This window comes from Amblyomma mixtum, chromosome 2 (genome assembly GCF_055824585.1).
Source record: "Amblyomma mixtum isolate Tamu chromosome 2, ASM5582458v1, whole genome shotgun sequence".
Taxonomy (NCBI): domain Eukaryota; kingdom Metazoa; phylum Arthropoda; class Arachnida; order Ixodida; family Ixodidae; genus Amblyomma; species Amblyomma mixtum.
This window is the reverse complement of record NC_143013.1, coordinates 281,032,866-281,060,584: the sequence shown is the minus strand read 5'-3', so window position 1 is coordinate 281,060,584 and position 27,719 is coordinate 281,032,866. Positions and strand designations below refer to the sequence as shown.

Below are 27,719 nucleotides of genomic sequence, written 5' to 3'. Positions count from 1 at the left end.
ACATGCGAGAGGTCTTTGCCCTTAAGGGGGCGTAGTCAGGCTGATGATGATGTCCAGGGGAGCCAGTATTTAAACTGTGTTTACTGCAGACGCATGATTTCTTTTTCCTTGTATCACGTGGTATGAAATTAGTCGTTATTGCACCAAGCTTCATTTTTTTGCATTTCTTGTAGGTGTGAAAGAAAAGCAATAATTTGGTCTTTATTTTGTCGCCTATACCACCACTCCTTGCATATTGTTTCATAGTCTAAATGAGGTGAAACTGGTGGTTTGTCAGGTAAGACAGCCGGTTAGTTTTTCGAAGGGTTGCGCAGTACGGCGCGAAGAAATAGTGGGCCATCAAAGTCCGGAAGAAGATGGCACGGCTTAAACTTCAGCGGGACCTGTAAGTAAAGAAAAAACCGAAGTTAGTGCAATGAAATCGGTCTACGACCTTACATGACAATTAAAGCAATTTACCAACAACACTGAAGTACCGTGCTGTTATAATTTCGTTCGCTTTCGTTCATTGGAGTATATATACATTGATTTAAAAGGTATCACAGCCGATGACTAGCAATCGAAATAAAATTCCAAAAGTGTTCACAGGAGAGGTTTTCTCCTCCCTATGCCAGCTGGAAACAGTTTAACCCACGAAGACTTGGAGTTGGCAACCCAATAACGTCTTGAGTAAGATACGGCGCCTCCTGAGTAAAGTGCCTGGCCGTAGCCTGCCATGTTTTGAGTACATACAGTCAGTTGAAAAATAGCCGAACATTCAACCTTTTCGCTGCACTAACTGTAGCTTCAGTGTAGAAGACAGCTGTGGTGTGGAAGGTTGGAACGTTTTAAATTTAAAGGTGCACTGAAGAGGAATCTGAACTTGTCTTTTTGCCGCGGGAAGTCGATCTACACGTTCCGAGCTTTCTTAGAAACTGCGATTTACTGCCCTGTGTGGCCGATTTCCCCAATTAAATCGAATTAACGTCCGGCTCCCGCCTTTTTTTTTTTTTTTGAATTCGGCCTCGTACGGTGGGCGGAGTCGACCAACGCGTGGAGCGCCTTTCACCCGCTCCCGTGGCGGCTTGCCGCTCTGCCATCGGCGGAGTAATACGTAGTAGTCCGTAGTAGCAAAAAGTCCGCGCGTATTTTTATTTCTTCGGGCTTATTTTGCGGCTATATTATCTGCGAATGAAACTATTTATTCATGGAAACCTAAAAAACAAAATAAAGTGAAAGCAAAGCCTCCACAGGACTGGGTGAAAGGCGCTCCACGCGTTGGTCGACTCCGCCCACCGTACGAGGCAGAATTCAAGAAAAAAGGCGGGAGCCGGACGTTAATTCGTTTTAATTGGGGAAATCGGCCACACAGGGCAATAAGTCACTGTTTCTAAGAATGCTAGGAACGTGTGGATCGAGTCCCGCGGCAAAAAGACATGTTCAGAATCCTGTTCAGTGCACCTTTAATAGTAATTATTAGGACAAGACAATTTGCACAACTGCTACAAATATGCCTAAAAATTTACATTGGTTTCGTAAATATTGTCACGTTGTAGTGACGGCAGTCCAGCGGTCAGGAAGACACCTACCAGTCTTGGAAACGAAGCTCTTTATTTGGGCTGACTTGCGCCCACAAAAGAACAGAATCACTCGGCGGCGGCGTAAGCAACAAACGTGCTCGTCGGTCGTCGAACTACGAATGTCCGCCGCTCGCGGCATCGCTCAATTTAAAGCCGGCAAGGAAACTTCCAGATAACAGGTCAAGATCATCTATGGTAATCTGGAAAAACCTAGATGCAGCCTTTCATGGCTGCGAACAATCGAGATTAGTCTGGTCGCTTCTCGCGCCACGAACAAAAGTGATAACGACCCTTTCCTGCTGCCTTGAGCGTGAACGAACAAACACTGCAATGATACGTGGCATTACCCCCCTTCCAAAGAAGCATCGTCTCGATGCTTTAAAATGAAAATAAACACGGAGAATGCTAACTTCGAGTCATTTAGCGTTCATAATAAGGTTTAAGGGCAGCGGTAAAAGCTTCAAGTCTGGCAGTGTCGTCGTCGTCGGTGTTGTCGAAGTTTTCGTCGTCGTAATTGTCGTCGTCGTCGTAGTTGTCGTCGTAGTTGTCGTCGTCGTCGTCGTCGTAGGGGTCGTCGTCGTCGTAGGGGTCGTCGTCGTCGTAGAGGTCGTCGTCGTTGAGGCATAGTCTTGTGTTTTCCTCGATGGAGGATCTAGTTCTTGCCCTCAGAAGCAACCTCACCTCCAGAGGCTGCTTTACTCAGTTTAACCTTCGGGGGCTGGGGGAGCGTCCACGCACTGCGTAGCGTCGGCTAGGAGATACATAGCGCGGTGACGATGGCCACGGAGAACGAGATGGGCGGCTCGGCGATGAGTATTTTTCCCGACGCAAGAACTCTTCGATTGCGGCTGGTCGCAGGCCAGGTCGGGGTCGTGGGGAGTCGTAAGAAAATCCTCGGATGCCCATTCTCCTGTATGGGCAGTACCGGGGAATGTCACCGGTTTCTCCGCAGTGGAAGCATAGTTGGCGGCGCTGGTCGGGTGTTCTCCACTCGTCGCATTTTCTAGGCCGTGTGCGACGCTCGTAGGACGGGCGAGTTGGGGCGAGAGGGCGGCGCTCCAGCGCAGCTGGCTAATGGCGATAGGGGCTTAGGTGCCGTCGTCGAGGTGCAGGACGGCGCACTGCTCCGGCGTAAGTCATGGCTGGAGGCTCCAAGAGGCTGCGTGGTAGACTGGAGTCAAGTCCTCCGGTGAATGACTCGAAGGGCTGGCATCGCGACTTGCTGGGGGTGTCCGGTACATAGAAGGGTACCCAGCACCTCCACCAGATGTCACGTTGTAGTGACGGCAGTCCAGCGGTCAGGAAGACACCAACCAGTCTTGGAAACGAAGCTCTTTATTTGGGCTGACTTGCGCCCACAAAAGAACAGAATCACTCGGCGGCGGCGTAAGCAACAAACGTGCTCGTCGGTCGTCGAACTACGAATGTCCGCCGCTCGCGGCATCGCTCAATTTAAAGCCGGCAAGGAAACTTCCAGATAACAGGTCAAGATCATCTACGGTAATCTGGAAAAACCTAGATGCAGCCTTTCATGGCTGCGAACAATCGAGATTAGTCTGGTCGCTTCTCGCGCCACGAACAAAAGTGATAACGACCCTTTCCTGCTGCCTTGAGCGTGAACGAACAAACACTGCAATGATACGTGGCAATATCTTCAGAATAATTTTCGCTATCACTTTAGAACAACTTTCTGAACATTGCCATGCCTTCTACATTCTTGCAGATCTAAAAAAATTGCGTCGATTAAGACATAATATTTTGTATTTTAGGTGGTTTAAGTTACGTAAATTACGAAGCACATTGTTTTGGATGGCCTGAAAGAGGGACGTATCATAAAAGCAGGCGTCAGACACACTTTAGGTCCTAAAAGTGTGTAGCATTTTATAACAAACGGTAGGTCTGCCAAAAAAACGCATGGCTTACAGGGGGGTCTATACCTAAATGCTTGACTATTAAGAGTCTTACTCTAAGTGTATTCATTGAATAAAAATAAGGCTGTCAATGTGTGTTCCAAGTCGAACACTTTTTTAGCAGAAAATGATGTTTTACATGCGCTACAGGAGTCTCAGTGACAGCGCTCATTCGACTCGTGGATTTCCTGCCAAGTTATCTAAAATTTTTGATGGGATCGGTCTGAAGGTAGCTGCAATTCTTTCCCAAAGCTCTTTCTTCGTTGTGACTTTAGCTAAATATTCCACGCCGGTCACACGTTTCAAGGCGGAAAAAAATATAAAGTGGTAATGCTGGGCGATATCAATGGAAAATAAATTTGACCTTGTCTCAAAAAGAATCTGCATGGAAATTACTGTCTATGAACACCTGTTACAAGTGCAGACATTTCTCTTTTTCCTGGAAGAACGAACATCGATGTCGACGTATGAGATAACATAAGCGTTGTCTGTGCACTTAATAAAGTTTCTAGCGATTGGGTCCAGCATTTATAAACGCCAAACATAGAACTTTTTAGCAGTCTTATCACAAGGGGCAAATTGATTATTTCTTGTGACCAATTGCACACGTTTTTTTGCGTTACTTTTTCTTTTTGGTCCCACTATAATTTAAATAGTAATGCTAAGCACAAAAACAGGATTAATTTTTTATAAGAAATTGACTCAGAGAATTCGAATACGTACGCCCAACAATGTCAGTTCTCTCGGCTCTAAAAATGAAGTGTCACACAAAGCGTGCTCTGTTGTCGCATCCCATGCAGTAATTGCCCCGAATTTACCTTGGTCTATAAACTATTCTCTTCCTTCAATTCATTCTTATCACCCACTAAACTGACTGGCAGACCACGGCTGTGGCACGAGCTTGGCGTCACTTGAGCCAAGGACAGAAGATGCAAAAGTAGTAAACTCTCATAGTATTATCAGCTGAATTCGCATAGTATTCTTGACTTGCGTATGAGCTGTTTTGAGGGGCACTAGCTCCATGCTTGGATTTGCTGGTGTGACGAGATTGAATAATTTCAAACCTAGTAGTGTTGTGCTTGGCTCAAAGCAGGCACTGGCAATCACGAGCCGGACTGCAGAAGCTGTTCGCGCAATAGAGTTTTCGTTATGTGCATATTTATTGGCTAGGCGTATAATGACACCCAATGACACCCAATCATGACACCCAATGTAGCGCGCATGGGCTAGTGTCTAGCAGATTTTAAGCGTTAAGTGCTTTCAGTTTCTATTCGTGGCACATTCAGGTGAACATCATTCCTAAAACCGCGACGAACCTAATGCTGCGAATTAAGCTTATATCAGCAATAAGATACATAGGATATGAGCATTTCATGCTAACTTCAAAAAAGCCAATATTGCACCTTCACGTAGGTCTAGAAACATTTGCCTCCCTTGAACTCAATGCACGCACGCTTTTGCGGATACTAGTAATGTGGGGCCGTGGAATACCGATTACAAACTATTCATAGAAAAGCTTGTCAAAGTAACCTCCATGCCTGCGGTAGTGAGATCCTGAGCATTTATGTCTCGTATTCTTAAGCTTCCGCACTTACCATTGTCTCCGGGCAGGTCTCAAACCTAACGCGACGTAGCAGTGAAGCGAGGGTGGTCTTTGCCTGTAGTATTCCAAGCCGCATGCCGACGCAGTTTCGCGGTCCGGCACCGAAAGGGATGTATGTGAAGGGCCGCACACTGTCCTTGTTCTCCGGCAGAAACCTGTCGAAGAGTGTCAAACCACCGTCATTACTATCGTCACTACCATCACCATCTTAGACGAGTTAGCCCCAGAACAAGACAAAGACGTCTACCGGTGCTTACTAATTTTACGTTGTGTTTCAAGGAAGCCCGCAAATGATTAAGGAAAGAAGGCTTCTGTTACAGGGTAATACTACAGTTAGCAGACATTAGAAAATAGATAAACCATGGTAAGTACAGTAAGCTATTGAACCAGCTTCAGATATTTGTATTAGACATTTGAAGCTGCCCGTTTGTAATATGCATATCAGTTATGAGAATGTCGAAAACGCTGTTAACCTCTGTGCTGCAGTACAGGACATTTTGTCCATCTTAATCCTGTTATGAAAAGCGTGCATCTTTGACACGCTCGAAGCCACGCCCACCAGTATACATCCCTCCGCGGCCCACATGCTACGTGGCATTCTAGTTCCCGTATGGTCTAGAGCGAAAAGCACCTGCGAGAACCACAGCACGGGCAAGACACAGAAGGTCACCTGGTACGTGGTCCACACTGGGCCATGTCACTCTATGGTGCACAAGTAGTCAGTAAGTAAACTCAAGCAGAGAGTTTCTACCCAGCCAGTTTTGTCTATCTCACTCTGCTCACTCTTTCAAAACGACTATTTTGTGGGTGGTTAGTTTGCTTGAGCTTGTTAGGAGAAGGTAAGTGACGCCAACCAAGTAAAATACAGGAAAAAACACGACGTTTCGGGACCGGCTCGGCCCCTTCTTCACGGTGTGACTACGGGCGAGCGCAGCTTGGCTTTTTAAGCCCCTGTGTGGAGGACCTGCGGGTCAATGGCCGCAGCCCATGGACGTAGGATGAGGGGAGAGTCCCCAGGGAACGATTAACATTCTCTCGTGTTTGCTGTATGTGCCACGACTCGAGTAGAAGCCTCCTGCGTGGGTTAGCTTCCGTTTCCAATACAATGGTGCTGTCGAAGTCAATTGGGTGGTCACACCCTTCACAGTGTTCGGCCACGGCGCTGCGTTGACGATTCATGTGACGGACGTCCGCTTTGTGTTGGTTCATCCTTTCCGCGAAGTTCTTCGTTTCCCCTGTGTACGACGCCGGGCAGACGGAACACGGAATTTTGTACACGACGCCCTGGGCCTTTTCTCTGGGCTGCCGGTTTTTTGGGCGGGGGAGAAGGCGACCGATAGTGCTGGTCGGTTTGTGCGTTGTCAGCACCCCTTCTTTTCCGAGAATGCGACCGAGCGTCTCGCTCACGCCTCTCACGTAGGGGATGCAAACACGTTTCCGCTTCTGGCATGCGTCTGAGGAAATAATAGACCGGATTTTGTTTTGCCTTTCTTGCTTCCTGATAATGCGCCGGATGAATGAGCTTGGGTAGCCGTTCTTTTGGAGGTCAGAAATGACTCGGTTCTTCTCCTTCCTTTTATCTTCACTTGAGGAACATATGGAGTCGGCTCTCTTCAGTAATGACGCCACGACAGATGCTTTGTGCGGGATGGGATGGTTCGAATCGAAATGTAGGTACCGTCCTGTGTGGGTTGGCTTCCTGTGCACCGAGGACTGCAGGCCTTTGTCGTGCCTTGTAAGTAGGACATCCAGAAAAGGCAGGCTGCCCTGCTGTTCATGTTCAACAGTAAATTGTATGGCCGGTTCAACTGAATTTAGATGACTCTGGAGGTTTTCTATCTCTGAGGTTTTCACCACACAAAAGCAGTCGTCTACATAACGGAGGAATAACTTTGGCTTGGGATTAAAGGAGGAGAGGGCCCGGCTTTCGACGTCTTCCATGGTTAGGTTAGCCACTGTGACTGAAATTGATGCCCCCATAGCAGTTCCGGTTGTTTGCTTGAAAAATTCTCCGTTGTAGGTGAAAAAGGTACTGCGCAGACAGAGGTCGAGAAGGCGACATACCTCATCGACGTTGAGTGGAGTTCTCTCGTGCAGCGTTTGGTCGTTTTCGAGTGCGCGGCGAGCGACGGACACAGCAAGGGGAACCGGTACGCAGGTAAATAGCGACACCACGTCAAATGAGACTAGGCTTTCGTCTTCCTCCACGGTAAGGTTCGAGACAAGTTGGACGAAATGCCGCGAATTCTGTACATGCGTGGGTGTTCTGCCGGCGAGCGGCGCCAGTACCTTGTGCAGGTAGTCAGAGAGACGTCGCAGAGGAGACAGGGTGAAGTCTACAATTGGCCGAAGGGGGACGCCAGGTTTGTGAGTTTTAGGTAGCCCGTAAAAACCTGGAGCTGAGCCGTTTCTGGAGATGAGGCGGAGGTAAAGCCATTTGAAATCAGGATGCCGCTTGAACATCTCTGCCAGGGTTTTGTTGAGTGTTGCCTGAGTGTTTGAAGTCGGATCCTTGCGAACCTTCTCATACGCCCCACTGCTCAAAAGGGCTGACGCCTTCTCCTCGTAGTCGCGTCGGTCCATCACCACTGTAGAGTTGCCCTTGTCTGCCGGGAGTATGACGATGTCGGTGTCGTCCCTGAGACCGCGTAGGGCTTTTCGTTCCAGTTGAGACAGATTGCTCGGAAATTTGGGGGGTACCTTGGCGATGACACCAATCGCTTTCAGGCGGACCTCTTCCCTGACGTGCGGCTCCAGGTGCTGGATCGCATCTTCAACAGCCGCGACTAGTTTTGGGAGGGCGGGACCAGATGATATGTTGAATCCATGTCCTTTTGCGAGAACAGAGGATTCGGGCGGTGTTAAGCGACGGGAGGAGAGGTTCTTTACAAAGCCAGAGTTATGGGGGTCAGGCTGTTTCTTCTGCCGCTGCTGTAGGGCAAACAACTTCTTGTTTTGACACTCACGATGTTTGTTGGCTGCAGTGGAGGCCGCTTCCATGGCAAAGGCGTCCACCCGCGGGAAGAGCTCAGGCATCCTGTGTTCTAGTTGGCGGCGCGCGAAGAACCGGTCCAGCTCCTTTTTGCGGAGAACGGAATGGCACTCGTGTATCCGCGCACTTAATAACTGTTGCTCCGTTTTGGACACCAGCCGTAGGCCTTCTGCGGTGGTTACAGGGCGCTTTAGGCGAAGGCTCACGGGTATCACATCCTTTTCCTTGCAGGTCTTGTTGAAGTTTAGATGTGTCCGGAAGACAGCAATACTCTTGGTGATGTTGACGTATCGCTTCACTAGCTGCATGGTCTCGATGCCGAAGTCTTGGCGTATAGACTCAAAAGAAAACATTCGACAGAAGTCTGTCTGGTTGGGAAATTTATTGTTAGGAGAAGGTAAGTGACGCCAACCAAGTAAAATACAGGAAAAAACACGACGTTTCGGGACCGGCTCGGCCCCTTCTTCACGGTGTGACTACGGGCGAGCGCAGCTTGGCTTTTTAAGCCCCTGTGTGGAGGACCTGCGGGTCAATGGCCGCAGCCCATGGACGTAGGATGAGGGGAGAGTCCCCAGGGAACGATTAACATTCTCTCGTGTTTGCTGTATGTGCCACGACTCGAGTAGAAGCCTCCTGCGTGGGTTAGCTTCCGTTTCCAATACAATGGTGCTGTCGAAGTCAATTGGGTGGTCACACCCTTCACAGTGTTCGGCCACGGCGCTGCGTTGACGATTCATGTGACGGACGTCCGCTTTGTGTTGGTTCATCCTTTCCGCGAAGTTCTTCGTTTCCCCTATGTACGACGCCGGGCAGACGGAACACGGAATTTTGTACACGACGCCCTGGGCCTTTTCTCTGGGCTGCCGGTTTTTTGGGCGGGGGAGAAGGCGACCGATAGTGCTGGTCGGTTTGTGCGTTGTCAGCACCCCTTCTTTTCCGAGAATGCGACCGAGCGTCTCGCTCACGCCTCTCACGTAGGGGATGCAAACACGTTTCCGCTTCTGGCATGCGTCTGAGGAAATAATAGACCGGATTTTGTTTTGCCTTTCTTGCTTCCTGATAATGCGCCGGATGAATGAGCTTGGGTAGCCGTTCTTTTGGAGGTCAGAAATGACTCGGTTCTTCTCCTTCCTTTTATCTTCACTTGAGGAACATATGGAGTCGGCTCTCTTCAGTAAACAGCGTACTTTAGATGATTACATTATTTCGGAGTACCACCTTTTCACAGCGCCCGCTTTCTAATAACCGCGTTTGAGCTTCTGCCAAAAAGCCTCAACAAATATACTCTATTATAACGTGGCTTTTGGCCATGCGTTTTAAGTTCTCCCAAGAACGAAAAATGCGTTTTCAAAGAAGAACGCATACACCGCACCAAACACCAGCATAGTGGCATTCCCAACTCACAGGCACGGAGTGTTTTCACCACGGGCTCTCATGTACAACAAATAAAAAGCCGTTGCGTTGCTTTGGAAGGCTGTTTGTGATTGTATTATTAACAGCTGCATAATATTTAACTTAAGAAAGTAATTCCGCCTTTTCACGTGTCATTTAGGATGGATGCCTGACGAGAGGCATGATCTCAACTGTTTCGGCGATGAGCTGTCCCTGTTTGCTCACTGATGTCCCAGCCTAGGGACTGTGCATGGAAACAGCCCGTTACCTTTCTGCATCCACAGTTAGCTCTTGCTGGGCAGTTTGAAATCATCAGATGTTTTGCCACGGGCTTGAGAAATGAAATCAATCCTGAGTTGTACCGCTGTGGAACGGTATGTAGCACGCAAACCATTATATTCCATTATGCGTCTCCTTTAGTATCGGTTCAATTAAATTTGCCAGAGTGGGATCTTATTTATTGATCCAGAGGTATGCTTTCTCATAAATGGTGCGCCTTAAAGCGATGCTCTAGACGAAAGGATTTTTTTTTTAGGTGCCTAACGAGGCTGGCCAAATTAAAGCTGCGCTCTTTACTCTTGCAGTTGCCCCTTCAAATGCAGTGGTCCTTCTCAAGTTTCTTCGACATACGGCTTCGAGAGCACAGTCGAACATACGCTCAGCCTTCACCTGCCGTGTGATGTCGTACCGTTCCCTGTGATATCGCATTCCTGTCCAGTCGGCGGCGCCACGCGCTGACTGCTCGATGGGGACATAATGGCGGCAAGACAGTAGTCACAGCGCAGTGAGGTGTATAAGCGCTATGAGGTAAGGCCATGTATATTCGTGGTGGTGCACCACGTTACCTTTCCGTACACAAGCAGTCGTTCAATGCTATTTTAAGTATCATTTGCTGTATACTTAGTGGTTGAAACTGAAGACTTTGTTCAACAGCCAAAAGAGAGAGTAATTAACTTCAATTTTAGCGCGCATACAATCGGTAGCGCTGTATTTTACTGCTTACGCGGGCGCCGGCGATGCTGACTCCGACATCTGTACGAGGTATATGCTAGCAGCTAATAGCAGGTACTATGAAATTTTGGCCTATGCATGCAGCATTCAGCGGCTAGAGTAGCTCGCTACTATCGGTAGAGGCATCCTCCGCTCACAGAACAGCCGTTTTCAAATGAATTCACTAAACGAGACGGTAAGATAAAGGCGCTTAGAATAAGGGGATAGTTGTTATTTGTTCTTCATTTGCAAGTTCACTCATGCGCACCTCTCTGGGTTGAACTTCTCCGGATCGGGGAAGTGTTCGGGGTCGTAGTGCATGGCCAGCATGGGGATGTCCACACACATTCCGGGCTTGAAATGGATACCGGCCACAGTGGTTTCCTCAGTACAGAGCCGAAACAATCTGCAAAACAAAAAGAAATGAGAAAAGGAGACATTCACGTTTATTCTCTTCATGAGCTATACTCAGAGGCCTTGGAAGACATTGGCAGCGAAATAACGCCATACTGCTTTCTTAGACGGCTGAGAAAACTGACGCGGTAACTACGATGCATGCTCATTTAAATGGACTTCCTCTCAGATGATTTTAATATTCTCATTTATTTTCACTGCATCAACACGCAGCCGCAAATAATTTAGCCAGCAGGTTTTCTCGTCTTAGCAGTCGACGACTTTGAACACTAAATCTCGCATCCATAGCATCTTTCCTGCATACTATGTCCGATAGTTTTGCCACAACATAACATTGCAAAGTGAATAAAGAAAATAAAACAAAAAATGCATTGGGAAGCCCTACTCTAACTGACGATGCTGTGATGAGGCAAAAGATTTTATTAATTAAAGCAACAGCGTTAAACAGCAAGACAGACTTGTTCTTGCCTTGAACCATGACTGGCACCGTTTGCCCTCCTGAACAATGATAGAAACACTAAAGAAAACAAACCTTTCCTTTTGGGTTCACTGTTAGTGCAATTGAAGTCTTTATTTGGGTAACCTTATACTGCTTAGCTCACAACCCACGCGAAAAGAGGATTAGCATCGTCAGCAGTAGAAAGAAAAGATGAGCTACGCTACAGCTATGCGGAAAATGTTTTCAGGTATTCAGGACAGGTATCTTGACCGCTCTGGGCTGGCTGAGGTGCCTGAGCTTATCTGCCTCCGGTTACTATAGCCTGGATTAACCTAGTCAGCACATTTGCAGCTGCCGCAGAGAACGATTTAATATGAGCGCTAAACTTTTACAAAACTGTCTTTATGCAATTCTTTGCATCAAGCGCCTTGTTCTGAAAACACACATGAGGACAGAAAGTATTTATATGACGCAGCGATTTCACTGAGCTCAAAAGACAACGCGGAATGGCGTTTATGCTGTCCTCACGTAGAGTCCGGTGTGCAGAGGCGGAGCGCCTCCTTGACGCAAGCCTCGAGGTACGGCATCTCTTGCAGGGCATCGTACGTTATGTCACCCTGAAAGAGGGAGAAATCGGAAAGTTAGCATGATTTTTTAATCAACACGTGAGCAGTTGAAAGTAAGCTACTGCTGTCCTTTCGCTTTGTTGCTTTGCCTGACCGATGCACATCTTTTGCGCCCAGTAGTATTTAGGCCTGTGCACTTCATCCTTTCATATGTAGCATCGTTACTCGCCGATGCACCCCGGTACGTATTTAATGGCAGGATTTAATCTTCTCCTCTTTTTATTTCATTTCACCTTTTCCGCATTTCTCTCCCTCCGCCTTTTTTCCCAACTTCCCTTCCCCACGCATAGTAGCATGCCAGCGATTTCTATACGCCGGCTAAATTCTGTTTTTCTTTTCAATAAGGGGCTTCTCGTTCTCTCCCATTAGTCTCTTGGCGTTAAGCATGCAAGCTTAAGTCCAAACTGTATGAACTGTCGATGCTGCGAAATCGAGCGGGAGCAGAGAACGCAAGCTTGGGTGCCATGCTTGTTCGATTCGCCCTTATTAAAGCCGTCTTTAGACCTCCTATGCACATTTATAAACTCTATTTCCATCCTTTAGACATTACATTCACTCTATAAACAATCGATAGAATAAATTCGATAGCAACTTAAATTCGCGTTTGTCTTTAGACAATATATGGGCGAAAGTTTAGAAAAATCTTAATTTCATAGTCCATAGACGACTATATATAGATTTCCTATAGACAAAAGTCTATACAATTAAATTTACTTCTGTTTATAGACACCTATAGATTGCCTTTCGACTAGTATTCTAAATGTTGTAACAATTTCAATTTCATTTTAACTATTCGGTGGCTATAGAGAGCATATAGACTTAAGTTTGTTAAAATGCCAGTTCGCGAAATGACTGGTGGCATTTCTTTCAGCTGTCCTGGGGATAATGTGCTACGGATGCATTGGGCAATTATAGCACAGGGACCTGTGACAAAGGTTTTGCTTTCCTGGAGAGATCTTGCTGTTGTAAGAAGGAGGGTTGGTCCGGACAATTGCATTCCATATTTCGATCATTACTTCGCATCGCACTTAATTCGGAAACGTTGGAGCAGTGATTTCACGTCTCTGCTGATAATCCCTCAAAATAGAGGGGAAAGGACGGATACGAAAGTACCGGAACGTTTCGATCTCTGCCAACCGCCGCTAGAAGAGCCAAAGAGCATTGCCTTGTACGCGATTAATATCTACCTTTTATATATTTGCCGTTCGCATTCCCGTGTAAAAGTGCTGCCACGTGACTATCACATGGCAAAAATATTTTTTTTTCCTTCTCTTATGCCTGCCGCTTCGGAACCTATGGCCTACTGATGACGCCCATACCTATTTTCCAAACACAAACGCGAGAAAAATGTTTATGCTATGCCACTTTTTATTATTATTCCACAAGTGTGCCAGGTACCCCTAAAGCAGTTATGTTTCGGTTTCGTTTTTGCGAAAACAATATTGTTTTAGAGCCAGAGTAGCCAATTTAAAGTTGTGAAGAAATTGCGCACCGTTTTCTTGGATGCCAGCTCAACCAGTGAACGGTAAGCATGCAAATGGTAAATTTGTTTCGTGTTTTACGGCGAGACGGAGGAATATTCATGTTGCTGGTAAATGTGCGCCTTTACGTTAGGAGTGCATGTGTGTAGATGTGTCTGTTTTCATGGAGGATTACGTTTCCACTGAAATGCAACTTGATCGTACATTCACCTTAAGGCTACACGATTAAATTTTATTAATTTCGTCTACTAAGCGACTGTAGGTGGAGGGGTAGATGGAGAACTAATTATTTGTGCGGCGACAAACTTTCTATCTTCGTTTGTAAGCGGCGTTATAAGGAACGGAAACCAATGGGTTCTCCACTAATAATGGCGCGGATTTTGTGCCGCTGTGATGTTTAAAGCGCGGAAAAGGCAGCCATTGAGGAACCGTGATGGTAATGCGCCCCTCATAAAATTTGTGCAGGCTATTTAGTGCTCCAAAATTGCGGCACATTCGGAAGAATTACCGAGTACGAGAATAACGACCGAAATGGAACTATGCGCCAGTCATTGCATGGTTTTCTCCATTTATGTGAAGCCTATGGAAGCACTCACTCACGTTCTGTGGTGAATTACATTTATGTTTTGACCCTCGTGCTATCACCTGTCCAGACTATGAGGCGTTGCTGTAAGAAACACTGCGAGGTGTCCATCACTCCTTACGTGCTGATGCTCGCACGGCGCGCGTCAGTGACAGCGGAGGTTCACCAAAAGTGTTTTGCGACGTAGCAGAGTATAGCACTAGACGTCTCTCGAAGTTGCAGTCATACGGCGCTTAAGGAATGTTGATATCGTTATGGTGAATAATAGCCGATGCTGGCACGTACGGCCAGCATGTACAAACACCGCGAAGAACCTTCCAGCTGCAACTTGATCGTCTCCCCTTTCGTTGCACGCCTGACTCGTCCATATCTGTTATTCGACTCCCTGCCCGCCGCCGTTGGCCTGTGTGCTCTTCATTTTCAAACCTGATTAAAGATCGCCTCGATGAAGAGGTGGTTTACACTTCGTTTCGCCACGCTCCTTCGTGAACACCTAGTCTCTGTGAACACGTAGTTTAGGCGCTAAAGTGAATTATTCACTCTCCGATGATTTCTTCCTTATGTGCACTGCTCACAGCTCGTAGCTCCAAAACGGCCTTTTACTTCACAATTGGCTCATAATTTCTTTCGTAACATATATTCTACGTCCGACAGAAGTCGCGCATTTCTCAGGTACCTCGGAAAGTGCCTTGTCCACTTCGGCAATTGCTCTGTCTTGGTATTCGGGATTGAGAGCCAAGTGGTAGATGGTGACAGCAACGCTCGTGGTGGTGGTCTCCACGCCGCCAACGAATAAGACTATGCCTTGGGCGGTTATCTCATCCAGCGACATCCCTGAAAACATATTTAAATGACCATGCACATTAACACTTTTTCACAGCGGCGTTTGCATGTTTCCTCGAACAAACCTCATGAAGGTTTCTCAATAATCACACTTGCAATCTCATTGCGTCTGATCCTACCGACAAGCATCAGAAACTTATTTCCAGGCTACCACTGCCATCTAAAAACGAAATTTTCTTATTCAATATTCCACGAATGTAAATAATGTTACCGGCGCATTTGCCAAGAAGTTTAATGGTAATCAGGATGAAGATTATCTGCTCGCTAGAGAGTGGTTTGTACAAGCATGTATACCAACATACCAAAGACTGAAAATTGCAAACAAAAATGCAAACTATATATTAATCTTCAAAGACATTCGAAAAGGATATTTTAAACTTGTGTATTGTATTCTTTGGCGGAACCTATTTCGCGCAGTTCTACGAAACACATCACAGCAGAAAGGCATATCAAAGGAATCACTCGAATACTAACACCAGCGCTTCTTCTGGCGGGGGCAGCAATTAGTATCAAGCTGACATATTTACGTTACACTTTGCCTATGTATGACAGCCTTTTGTAGCACACCGTATCTTCGCAGGTTACTATCACATCAATAACATGCCTTGCTTAATCATGTTGTTACGTCAGCACCGGTCTGGAAGTACTCCAGAAAGAAATGCAGTATTTCAACCTGTGAGTCTTGTTCGCACCAATGAAAGTTGCCCATTATTCGTGTCTAAAAGAAACACCCATCTTTATCCCATGGAGCGTAAGGCACAGCCGCATCTGCGCACATAATTGGTGACATATGAGTGCAAAATGGGTGTTTACTTCACTTCGAGTTTCACTTCCACATCATGATATCCACCCACAAAGGACCAGATGCTTCTAATAGTTCTGTTATAACTAAGCCTTACTTTTCATTTCAGCATTGTCTGACTTCTTGTGTCCAGGTTCCTCCCAGTTGTAGTCCGCGTTCATAAACACTTGCAGGAAGTCGTCTTCTTCCTGAAAGTCGACACGTTAAAATTTACGCAATAAACTGGGACATAATTTTTGGCTAATAGAAGCAGAAGCCGTACTTTTTCGTGTAGTTCTTAAAATCATGTAGTTGTTAATATTAAGGAAACGTTTAATGGCAGATTTCCTTTCCTTGGGTTCTTGGGCCATTCGATGTTTCATAAAATATTTTTAGGAGGCCGACAAGGGAAGTAGATTTTCAAGCTTGAATTAAACACCGTCTTTCAAACCTTGTACCTATTTGAATCTCCAGATAGCGTTTAGAGTCAGCGATTCTTTCTACTCATTCTGTATTATTTAATGAACAAACTCGCCCAGAATCAGGTTAGTTCTAATCTTAATATGTGCTCAATTCGTTCTCAATAGAAACAAACTTCCCTGAGTAATCTAGCATTGCATATACTACTCCATATTTGCTGGTCACTTGCCTTATTTCGTTCTTTCCTCTCTTCTATCAAGTGCGAAACAAAAGCCTTGAACACATCTGTGCTCGCTTTCGTTGGGTAATCCGGTTGCAACAGCTTGTAGACATTCGGCATGAGGACTGCGGAAACAGCAGCCAAAAAGCAGAATTTTTGTTACTTTTACTCACGTATGCAATCCATACAATGCATGCGATGCAAAGCGACGCAATGCAAGAGGTGCTGCATCACATTATTTTAAAAGTTCTACGATTATTTGCTTGGTGCATGTAATTTTTCTTCGAGAACTGCAAGCGTACGTTCGGAAAGAAGAGTTGGAAACGAGCAATCCTCCCTTAGCTGCTAAAACAATTTCGCATGAAACGACCTTACAGCATACATTCAAAAGCCTTCTTGCGGATGTCCAAACATCTTCCTGGTTGATAAATCGGTTGAAAGTTTAGAAAGTTTATTAATGTTGATAGTGTACGAAAATACAGACACAACCAGTGAGACTCAACAAAATTTTTCAAGGGTCCCAACTAACGGAAACTAAAGCATGCTGTGCGTACAAAACAAAATATAATGCTGCTATTTAACAAATAATACATCGCGGTTGTAGGCGTCGAACACCGATGAAAACAATAATTAGGAACATGTTGTTTCTACGCTACAAACTGTGATCCCAAACACAGTAAAGAATATAAGCTAGGGTGAACTGGGTAGAAAAAGTTTTAATCGGTTTTGAAAAGCGTGAAGCATAAATAAAAACTGAACGCTATATTCAAGCTCATTCCATAAATAAATCGCCATAAATTGCAACTTTTATCAGCCATGTGACCAGAGTGTAAAATAGGAAGCAAGAACTCGTATAAAGCGTATGAATTGCTCTTCTTATCCAGGCAAAATTCAGTTGGTCTTGATTGATGCAGCCTTAATGATTTCAAATTTTTTGAGAAAGCCCCTTTTATTGTTCAGCCGCCTTTTAATTTACTATCTGCTGCGCAAGGAAACATTGCTCATTTATTGCTACGAAAATCTCGCAGGCTTTTTCGAACTGGTCTGAGGGTGGCAGGAGGGAGTACAGAAAAGTAAACGTGAATAGAAGTATGTGAGATAATGATTGCCAAATGACTGCCGCACTGATGTGCCAAGCTACTACTTACATAGCATTAGTACCTTCCATCCAGCAGCAGTCATGAATATGCCATCAAGACACCTAATTATGGCGTGGTTGGGCTCATTCTTGCTGTCCAAATCAATGCTGTAGTTCAGAGCAGCCGTAATGTCCACTGCTGTGTGGTGTACAAGACTGGAACAAAGTTTTTTCGTGTTTTTACTCCCCAGCGTCGCTTCTGCTGGCGCTGGACTTGTTTGCCCCACAGCTTTGTTCAGAGTATGAACAGAAATAGAAATAAATTGAACACTTTGCAATAATTTTTGGTGCCTTGCACTCGATCAACGCCACTTTGTGTCCCCACAATGCTTTTTTAACTTTAAAGCCAGATACATAGTGTCGAATTTTGTGCAAAAATTGTTCATATTTGTTACTTAACGATTTGGTTTCCAGATATGCTCCCTCTGCCATTGTTCAACTCTGCATTTAATGCCAGGCCTGTGATGCCAGCAATCACTTTGGCATCACAGGTGGAAGCTACCAAGAATAAAGAAGAGAAAGAAACAATCAGATGTAGACTGAGTGCAAAAGAAGACCCTTGGTATCAAGGCGTTAACCTTATCTTCACGTTTTGGGATTTTGCCTGCTAGGCCATTGCGTTGGCCTGTTTCCGCAGCCTGCAACAAGAATGCTCGGACACTGGCCAATCACAAACTCTTCCTACGACAGTATAAGCGTGCTCAGCTTTGGGAACGTGGGCCACTCTACGCTCAAGGGAGTAGCTGAGGCGACATATAGAGACAAACATTCGAGCTCTACTCCACAGCGCATGCGTTTAGTGACTCTGATAACTCACTCGCCGAAGTTCACAGGCTTGTTTCTGGTGGCTGCGTCCACGATACAAGTTGCTAGCCTTTCAGCAACGGTTTTGATCTTGATCACGATCTGGAATAGGCAGGTTAATGCACAAACACTCTATTATACATTTACGTTCAAATCTTTCCCGCTGCTTGGTTAGAGCACTTTGCGCGAAGAAATTTTATTGAAGTAATTTATAAAGGGTCTCAAGTTGTTACCGGTTAAAATTGGAATCCCGGTGAACTGCACAGTAGTTATTGTACCTTGTATGGCTTTGATGAGCACTTAGCGCATCTTTTGTGAGAATGACGTCTTTTCGCACAACTTGCATCCCGGAGATAATCAACCACATGAATGAAGATGAAATTACGATTACCAAACTCAATCCTTTCTGCTTGCTTTTTTCCTGTTATGATGCTCCGAAGCAATGTTCTGTAATGTAATGCACCGGATATGTTCCCCATGCTAACCTATAATCAATTTTGTGCATTAACTGTAATCGCTGTTATTTTCTTCCTTGCGGCACGGCTACATTTGGTTTTTTAAGATCATATGCACTGTAATTGTTTCCCATGTTATCCAATATTGTAGTTTACGGAATGCCTGGAACGGAGGTTTTTTTGTTCCTTACACTACGGCTACCTTGAACTTGTGGCCATGTCGACGGTAACTGCCATGTTGTCTTTGACGCTAGTCTACGTAAATCCAGGAATTGGTATGGTTCCCTTCTTCTCGATACGGCTGTATACGGCTGAGCTGCAATCTCAGCCGCTATATGGCTGAGCTGTATGGAGCTAAAGCCAAGGACATACCGATGCTGAATGCGTTGCATTTCAACACTATTACTATAGAGCTGTCCCTTAAATAGGTTACTTACCGTTCTTAACCGGACAGTGGTGAGTGCTGGTGTGAAAACGTTCCTGGCTTTTCTCCACTCCTCACCGGAGAGGTTTAGGATGGACTTTTTCCAAACGTCACTTCCAATGTGTTGGGATGCCTGCAGTTATAACAAAGGCATTGCACAGGAACAAATAAAAAAAAAACCAAAATGACATGACATGACAGCTCCATTCTTCTTTTTCGTCTTTAGTTGCCAAATATTTTTCGCTCTTAATCATTACATCCTCGTCACTAAAACCGAGACGTGGATCCGATTCATTCAGAGAGGACCGTAAAACAAACCAGTGAGGTCTGCCCCTGGTTTCGTTCACGTTACTCTTACCGATCTATCGGAGAAGTTCTTGAACTTCGTGACCAAAATGTCACGCAGTATCTCTGGGTCTGCCACCACAAGGGTTGGCACGGTGCCTTGATAGGACCTGTGAAAAGACATTTTTTTTGAAATCTTGTATGAAAAAAAGCATTTTTCGTAGCTCAGATCTTTCCTTCCGAGGTTGCTTTTAGCTGATTACTGACTAGGCCACGGTAGTCTGCAGGCCTAGCTTCAGTGCTATGATGAAGCATATCTGCATCTGGTGTTCTACAGAACTTTCACGACCACAAGGTGATGGGTTAGAAGCTCTTCATTTAGCCAAGGTGGCAAATTTGACTCAGGTTCTTTTTTCCGCCATTCATATCGTGCTATCATAAACTTACTCAACATCATATTTTGGGCATGTACTTCTACTAAATCGTTCTGGTAAATGATGGCTACCTGGCGTCAGCGTAGAGAGGCAGCATTAACTAATGCAAGTCATTTTCAGTTAGGCAGAAAACAAAGGTGATTTCAAGTAAATAATGGCTGCCTGGCGTCATCATAGACAAGACAGCATGAAATAAAGGGTCATTTTCAGTTAGGCAGAAACTAGAGCTGACCGCTTTACATGCCCTCAAGAAAAAATTAAGGGTGCTAAATTGGAATGGTGCGGAGAAAAAGCGATAGCGTTCTTCTTTCGCGAATCTCTTCCAAGTTCATAACGTTTCACTCCCGAGTCTATTCCAATCCCGACTGCGCAACTATGTAAAATGTGATCGCGACGAGTCCACATACAACTTCCAGTGCAGTGGCGCAGCGGTTAACTGATGCGCCATTGCACCGACAGATTGCCTTTTCAAACGCCGCCACCAGTGTTATTACTTAGTTATTCTTCGTCTGGCGTGGCCTTCCTCTTTCCTACTAGTGGAGAGAAGGAAGGAGAGAGAGAGAGAGAGAGTACGGCTGGCAGGTGCAAAGAGAATTTCTCTAAACGCAACCTGGCAGGCGGAGGCGTCACACAGACGCCAACACCGACACCACCGGACAGCTTTTTCCTTCATGACCTTCTTAATGCTCTCGCATTAACATACCGCCATCAACGGCAACCAGTTAGAACATAAGGAGTATATTTTGGCAGGAAGTTAGCTGTAGTATACAGCTGCGAAGTTTAGTACATTTGTTTGTTCATGGAAAAAGCCGCCGGTACATGGCTTTATCATTTTGTTTGGGACACGAGATGCGACCAGTCTTATCCAGAATGACTGTAGCCTGTGACTGTAGCCTTGACTGTAGCCTGTGACTGTAGCCTGTGGCCTGTAGACTGTAACCGCTTTTGCTTTGTTCGAGATCATTGTAGCTGTCTTCGGTGCTTTATCTCAAAGATTCTTGGCTTTAAAATGAACGTTACTGAGAGCGGGGGTGTTCTGTCCCACGACCTCCGGACATGCTTGTTGCTACCGCCGCCACCGGTCTCTCCAGTTCTTTGTTCGCGCAGGTCAACCCAAGAAAGTGTTTCCTTCAGGACGCCTTCCATTGTCTTCACAACTGCTTCACTGCGACCGCCACTACGTCACAATATAAATATAGTTCCGCAAAGCAGGAAAAAAGGCTTTTGATGCAGGAACTGTTACTCTCACGTGTGCTACCATTGCAAAGATTCCAAATGCCAAAACGCTACACAGAAAAGAAAGACGCAAAGTCTCCAAGCCTCGATGACCATTGGGTCTAACGCAATAGATATGTAATCTTCGCAGCATTTCTATGATATTGGGTGAATAAGATAAATCTCATCTCATAGAGCAGTGATCTTACGAATTCAATAGCAACCGAGCAAGTATATAGCCACTCGTAGGCTCACATGGTTGACGAAACGGCAAAAAAAAAAATCGGATCTATACAAACTTCCAACATACCAAGGATTTCTGCCATTTCTTTTCACTTCCTTCTAATGCAGCAGATGGATGCTGACGGCGTATTTTAACTTAGAAAACTGCGAAAAAATTGCGGTGATTGCGGGCGTCCTTAGGCATGCGCGCGGCTCAAGGACGCGCTGAAGACCATCTGGTACGAGATAGGAAATTTATTTTGTTCATTAAATGTTCTGATGCGTGTATAAGACTATATTGCCAAGACCGAAGATTAGCAGAGTATTTTCTCCAGCGCATTCTGTTGCTCGAAAGAGTGAAAAAAAAGCCTTATTTTTGTTATTTAGACCATTCGGCGCCTATGACGATAATATGAGAAACACAGCCCGTGAATTAGACGGTATTCTATAGCATTGAGTTTAAAAACTGATTCAATAATATACGCTCACAAATCTGGAGGAATGCACAAACAGAGTAGCTGTATTAAATTGCTGATAGTTTGGCCACTTCGAAAGGTGAACATCGAGCTGGTGACCCCTAAGAAAAACGGTAACTCCTGGACTGGCTTAAAAAACAACTATAAACACTGTCATTAAACAACAGCTAAATATTTCTTACGGCAGTTGAATAAAGAAAAGACGAATGCTTGGGAATAACGAGCGTGTTTTCAAAGTGCGTGCGCATTTTTAGTTGAAACACACTCACATCAAAGCAGCAGTTTATAAGCCAAAAATATGAAGCAAACTGATGAAGTCAAGTATTTGCCAATTGTCAGACTATTTACATTGCCTCATTTACAAATGCTATTTTTTCAGTGCGCATTATATGTTAATTGTTTGTGGATGTCTCATATGCGTTTAGGAGGTATTGCAGGTAATTACATCCGTAAAGTGCAGGAAACTGATCATATAGGTTTATTGCTAGAACTACCTCGAGTCGTCCTTAGCTGATCGGAGAGCCTAACGTGTTGGAATGGGAGAAAAAATACATAAAAACGATGGTAAATTTTTCCGTATCTTCTTCCGGAGTGCGTGGGTTTTCATGGAAGCGTTATCTTAATTGTAACTGCAGAGTACCAACACAGTAGTCGGATGGGAAGTAACTTGTCCACTTACCCATAAAGACGACCATAGCGCTTGTAGTGGCTCAGGACAACCTCGCTGAACGGCTGAAATGTAAGAGAAGCAGAAAAAAAAACTTAACCAGTATATATAGTGTAATGCAAATGTTCGCCTACGGGTTTCCTGTTTATTAATAACCTGCGTCAGTGATCTGCTAACGTATGCTACGATAAGTCCGTGAAACCATCTCCGCGTAAGCATTCTTCCTGCGTCATAATGCACTACGGAAGAATAGATACAATCCATATTCTATCCTAATGTGCCTGTAAATCCTGAATTACTCTTATGCCAGCTGAGAGAAGCCAACAGCCACAGAAACCAAGGGGCACAGGGGATTTTTTTTTAATTAATATATTTATTTTGTGGTGTTGATCAATTTAAAATATTACTGAATATGTTATCGCTTAAAGCCAATTGATTGAAAAACAGAAGAAAAAACAACCACATGCCGCCGGTGGGATCCGAACCCATGACCTCCGAATTACGCGTCCGGTGCTCTACCTCTGAGCTACGGCGACGGCTGTCAAACCTTCTGCTTTCGGGGGTATTTATGTTTACAAGTAACCTAATCTTGAAAGTGTTCATCATCGCCACGCACGTTCATAAGCAGCGGACGTAGAACGTCCTGAGTTACCGCAATTAAGCGAACAAGGAAGGGGAATGAGGGGCTCGTTGTAAATATGACAGAAGCCAACAGCCACAGAAATCAAGGAGCACAGGGGATTTTTTTTAATTAATTTATTTATTTTGTGGTGTTGATCAATTTAGAATATTACTGAATATGTCATCGCTTAAAGCTAATTGATTAGAAAAGCAGAAGAAAAAACAACCACATGCCGCCGGTGGGATCCGAACCCACGACCTCCGAATTACGCGTCCGGTGCTCTACCTCTGAGCTACGGCCACGGCTGTCAAACCTTCTGCTTTCGGGGGTATTTATGTTTACAAGTAACCTAACCTTGAGAGTGTTCATCAGCGCCACCCACGTTCATAAGCGGCGGACGTAGAACGTCCTGAGGTACCGCAGGTGTGACGTAGAACGTCATCGAACTGAGGGGGTGGAAGCTGCGTGAGAACCCTCTTTTTGCTTCCTATGGCGTCAAGGCTGCCAGAACCGAGGCCCTCGCTAAGAAATTAAGCAAACAAGGGAAGGGGAATGAGGGGCTCGTTATAAATATGAGAGAAGCCAACAGCCACAGAAACCAAGGGGCACAGGGGATTTTTTTTTAATATATTTATTTTGTGGTGTTGATCAATTTACAATATTACTGAACATGTTATCGCTTAAAGCTTATTTATAGAAAAGCAGAAGAAAAAACAACCACATGCCGCCGGTGGGATCCGAACCCACGACCTCCGAATTACGCGTCCGGTGCTCTACCTCTGAGCTAAGGCGACGGCTGTCAAACCTTCGCTGTTAGAGTAATGTAATCATGCCATTGCGTGCTTTAGAAGATCTATGTAAAAAGTACAATTATCGTCAGTGCAGCAATACCGGGAATAAAGTTATGAGCCCATAACTTGTCAGCCATCACGCCTCGATCTTCAGAGGGAGTTTTTTGTACATTTGAGAATGAGATGCTTGAATATATTTGCTTTAGTAGATGCTGTTCACGTTGCTTTCGAAACGCTAACTGTCGCCCTGTTCGTAGATTTTACTCATAAACATTCCACTATCTTAGGGCCCTGCATTATTACCTTTCCTATAAACTACACGGGGTAGGAATATTAGCTTACCTTTTTTATGACGTCGTACAAGAAGCGCATGTACTGCCAGAAGGTTAGATATGGGATGCCCTTATCACTCCAGAAGGTGAACGTCTTTCTCGCCCACCTAAAATGCGAACGGGGTAAAGCATAAATTATAGTTGCAAGCGAGAAGATATTGTCACCTAGCTGACCTGGAAGACGACGACGTAGCCATCGCGCTTTCGCATATCGGCTGCCATTCAGTCGCCTTTTGCCTAGCTCTAGGTAATCAAGCACTCCTCATGAAGAAGTAATTGCCAATATATTTGCAAATAAGGGATAGCAAGAAAACCGACATGAGTGTGATTTATATTGATGTGAGGGCGCGTCTGAAATGTGTTGGTGGACCTACGAGTATTTTAAAGGGGAAAAAGTTTTGATCTTTTCTTATTATAAAATCTGATTGGTTCTGACCACGTAAATCTTTAGCTGCAATCTTTCGCACGTCTTCTGCTATGCAACTAAACGTATTTTCGAGTAGGCACCAAAACAAAACAGTCTTGACATTTGTTTGATTATTTCTTGCAGCTCGCGTCAACTTCATTCCTTAATAACTACGCTCCTCATTTTTCAGTGGAGGAAAAGAACAAATTGCATAATGTAGTCTTTATGCAGACGAGGCTGACAGTATGCCAGGTCTAGAAAGAGCTACACACCACTTCAACATTACGAAAGATTAAGCGGCGACAATAACCGCGGAGGTGCAGGCCACATGCTTGCGTGCGTTTGCTGACACCATTTTTGTTATCATGTGCAGGTTCTAGAGAAATAAGAAAAAGCTTGCGCTTTGCGATGATCGTAAACTGTGACTAACAAGTAGATGTAAGACATACAGGCAGAGAAAAAGACATTTACAATGTTTTTTTTTCCGTACAAGTTTTCGGCCTTATTGTGTGCTTGAAAGCTTAGAATGAACCTGGGTCAATGCGATGCTCCTCTGTGCGTACTACATTCATTATTATACAGGTCCAGTGCTAGGTGCAGACTTTGCAGTAGTATGAAAGAGAGGGCTTTCATTGCTATCCCCCCAAAAAACTGTTAACACATGGCGATTGCTCGTAACAGGTGTTAAAAGAGCTGCGACAAACTCAAAAACACCCTGACATGGCTACCGATGCCCTCTGTGCAGGAGTAAAAAGCGTTCCTTAGAAATAAAAGCGGCATAGCTTTCTAGTGTAGTCGTATGGTGGGATGCACTTGGATATTAATTGCTTTCATTTTCTTGATTTAACGTAAAGCATTCGAATTGAAAACAAGTACACGAACGCATGGAATCTTCCAAATCATGACCGTCGAATGTAAGTTGTTTGGTCGCGGTGAATAATAAGGGATCGCACCGGCAGCGACATCAATGTGGAGCGTGGTTTGAATATGAATTGCTGTACCACGTGATACAGAGATCTAAGCGCGTGGTGTCCCTGCAGTCAACTCTCTTATTCGGATATCCTCTTGGTGCTGAGCGTTGAAAAACAGGTGGTCTCTCACTGCATACCGAAGCAAGTTGGTAATATCAGGCAGTTCGGAATTTTTATTTCGCGGCTCGACCTTGCTGTGTGCGACTTATGCAAGACGTTCGTCGATTTATACCTGCCTGAGAAATTTATTTACATTGCTCTGCAAAACATGATGACCTTTAAGTTTTGACTGTTCTTCCAATCTTCCCAGTTAGCTTTGTCCGATCGAAATGGGCTTCTTTTGTAGGCAAATATTTCTAAAAAATCTTTTCTAAATATCTCTACATATCTCTATACGCTTTCTGTACATCTCAAACGAAATAACTGCGTGCTGGTAGTAAACTGCGGTAGATGGTTCTATGAATGATGATTGTTTTGTACATGGACACTCAACAGTCCGAGATGAAAAAAGGGGCGCAATAACGATGGTAGTGATGTGAACAGCATTTCATGGAACGATAAACTGCCTCGCAGGCACAACTACCCGTGATGGCTGTGCTAAAGGGCGCTGAAGGCGGTTTCAGAGGGTCCGGAAGTCCCGCGGGGGACGTTTGCACCACACAGCGCAACACACCGCACGCAAAGATATCCTTTAGCCAAGGCAATAATCTCCAACTGCCAAGCACCCAGAATATCTCTTTTCGTGACGATACGTGCTTGAGGTGATGGTCAGGAATGTTATCTGAGCATGCACAATGCCCCAAATGTTTTTCACCGCTGATATCATTCAGACGGCGCGACAAAGGTCGAACCAGCCACAAAACGTTCTTTCAACAACACACGAAAAAGCGGACTGCCTCAGCTCACCTCAGACAACTTTAGGTTTTTTAATCTCGGTTTTTGTTTTATTTTCGAAAGAAAACTAAGAAAAGCAAAAATGCACCTACCAGACCAAAAGCGATGCCGCAAACACCAGGACTGTGACGAACGCGTGCAGCATTCTCTACGCACCTGAACATGAAGCAGTAGTAGAGAACAGGATGTCAAGTCGCCTTGTGGCACATTCGTTAGCTTACAAGACCACTAACAATTTAAATGAGTTTGCTTGAATTGACACAAAGAGCCGCTACAAAAAACGCTGAATTCGTGAGGAATGCGTCGACCTTCTCCATTCAGTAACACATGAAATGGGCAGACAGCTACGACGACCGGGATGAGCGACAGAGGGAGTTATCATAAGAAGAGATAGGGCGAGTGTTGCGTCGTTCATGCAAGAGAGCGAAGCTGCGAGCGATGCCTGGTGGGGTAGGAAGGGCGCTGTGTTATGCAGCGCGTTGGCGGTCAAGGGGGGAGACTAGGCGAGGAAGAAAGGAAATTGCTCGCCCGCCGCGTGCAATTGGCTCCAATCACGATCTAGCGTCGCACACTGGCTCAGACGGCAAAGGGAAGGAGGGCATGAATTGAAGCTGGAGTTAGATGTATCCAGGCTGCCGCGTGTGATCTCCGTAAGGGGAAAAGATGCTTGCCAGAAAGGGAGACATGCATCTACGTCGAGTCGCTTATCTCGCCGCCGCTGTTTATTTGTGTGTGTGTGTGTGTTTATTTTTTATGAGTTCGATATGCTGTCCAACTTCTGTGAGGTAGTGGCTGCCATTCTAAAAATGTTAAACTTGAAAACGTGGCTTTTCGGTGAGGTTGAATATTAAGAAAACGGTATACAAACAAACTGTCTTAGGTTGTTTCGTGTTGAATCTTTTATTCCCAGTATTGGTGAGCCCAGTTCACCAAAAGTTAGGTCGACACAGCGAGGCCTACCATAAGCTTCTTCGTCTTTTTATTCGTCACCTCGCACATAATACTACGGCGTGTACATTAAGCGCGTGACATTCTCCCCACAGCAGACATCCATGTTCGAAGACACGAAATAATTTTTTTAATAGAAGTAAAAGATCTATATTTATGGCCATTTTCGCCTGAAGAACTTTGGAAAATGCAACAATTTGGAGAAAAATAGAAAATTTTGTGCTCTTAAAATTTCCTGAAAACCCACAAAGATTCAATTCTCGCCAAATTTTACTCCTGAAAATTTCTCGAAAAAAAAACAAAATTCCCCGAATGAAATATGAAAGGTTGCAGGTGAATCCGTCAGGGCGAATAAAACAGAGTGTTGAGGGTGTATTCGCTT

At 45.0% G+C, this 27,719-nt stretch overlaps 1 protein-coding gene across 5 annotated transcripts; it reads right to left on the bottom strand.

Moving 5' to 3' along the window:
• Nucleotides 1-176: 176 nt before the first annotated feature.
• LOC149364169 (cytochrome P450 3A41-like) lies at nt 177-27,057 on the bottom strand. Of its 5 annotated transcripts, XM_089574159.1 has the most exons (15): nt 26,698-26,806; nt 26,482-26,545; nt 24,129-24,225; nt 22,386-22,438; nt 19,433-19,529; nt 19,088-19,207; nt 18,209-18,297; nt 17,402-17,547; nt 16,259-16,378; nt 15,732-15,818; nt 14,666-14,823; nt 11,828-11,916; nt 10,715-10,852; nt 5,065-5,227; nt 177-383 (listed from the first exon to the last, which is right to left on the bottom strand). In XM_089574159.1, exons 2-15 carry the CDS (start codon nt 26,532-26,534, stop codon nt 291-293), a joined length of 1,503 nt encoding a protein of 500 aa, XP_089430285.1. In that variant the 5' UTR covers nt 26,535-26,545; nt 26,698-26,806; the 3' UTR covers nt 177-290. The 5 variants fall into 5 exon arrangements, with proteins under 5 accessions (XP_089430285.1, XP_089430283.1, XP_089430284.1 ...); XM_089574157.1 differs by lacking the exon at nt 24,129-24,225 and having other exon boundaries at nt 26,698-27,057; XM_089574158.1 differs by having other exon boundaries at nt 26,482-26,839.
• Nucleotides 27,058-27,719: the final 662 nt, after the last annotated feature.

What these genes read in the sequence shown, in the direction of transcription:
- LOC149364169 (XM_089574157.1), bottom strand. Translation starts at nt 26,804, where the DNA reads ATGAACGACGCAACACTCGCCCTATCTCTTCTTATGATAACTCCCTCT. An exon ending in AGACAATGCTGAAATGAAAA is followed by an intron (nt 14,824 to 15,731) that starts GTAAGGCTTAGT and finishes ATATGTTTTCAG; the next exon opens with GGATGTCGCTGGATGAGATA. An exon ending in GAGAAGTTCAACCCAGAGAG is followed by an intron (nt 5,228 to 10,714) that starts GTGCGCATGAGT and finishes ACTCTTCGACAG; the next exon opens with GTTTCTGCCGGAGAACAAGG.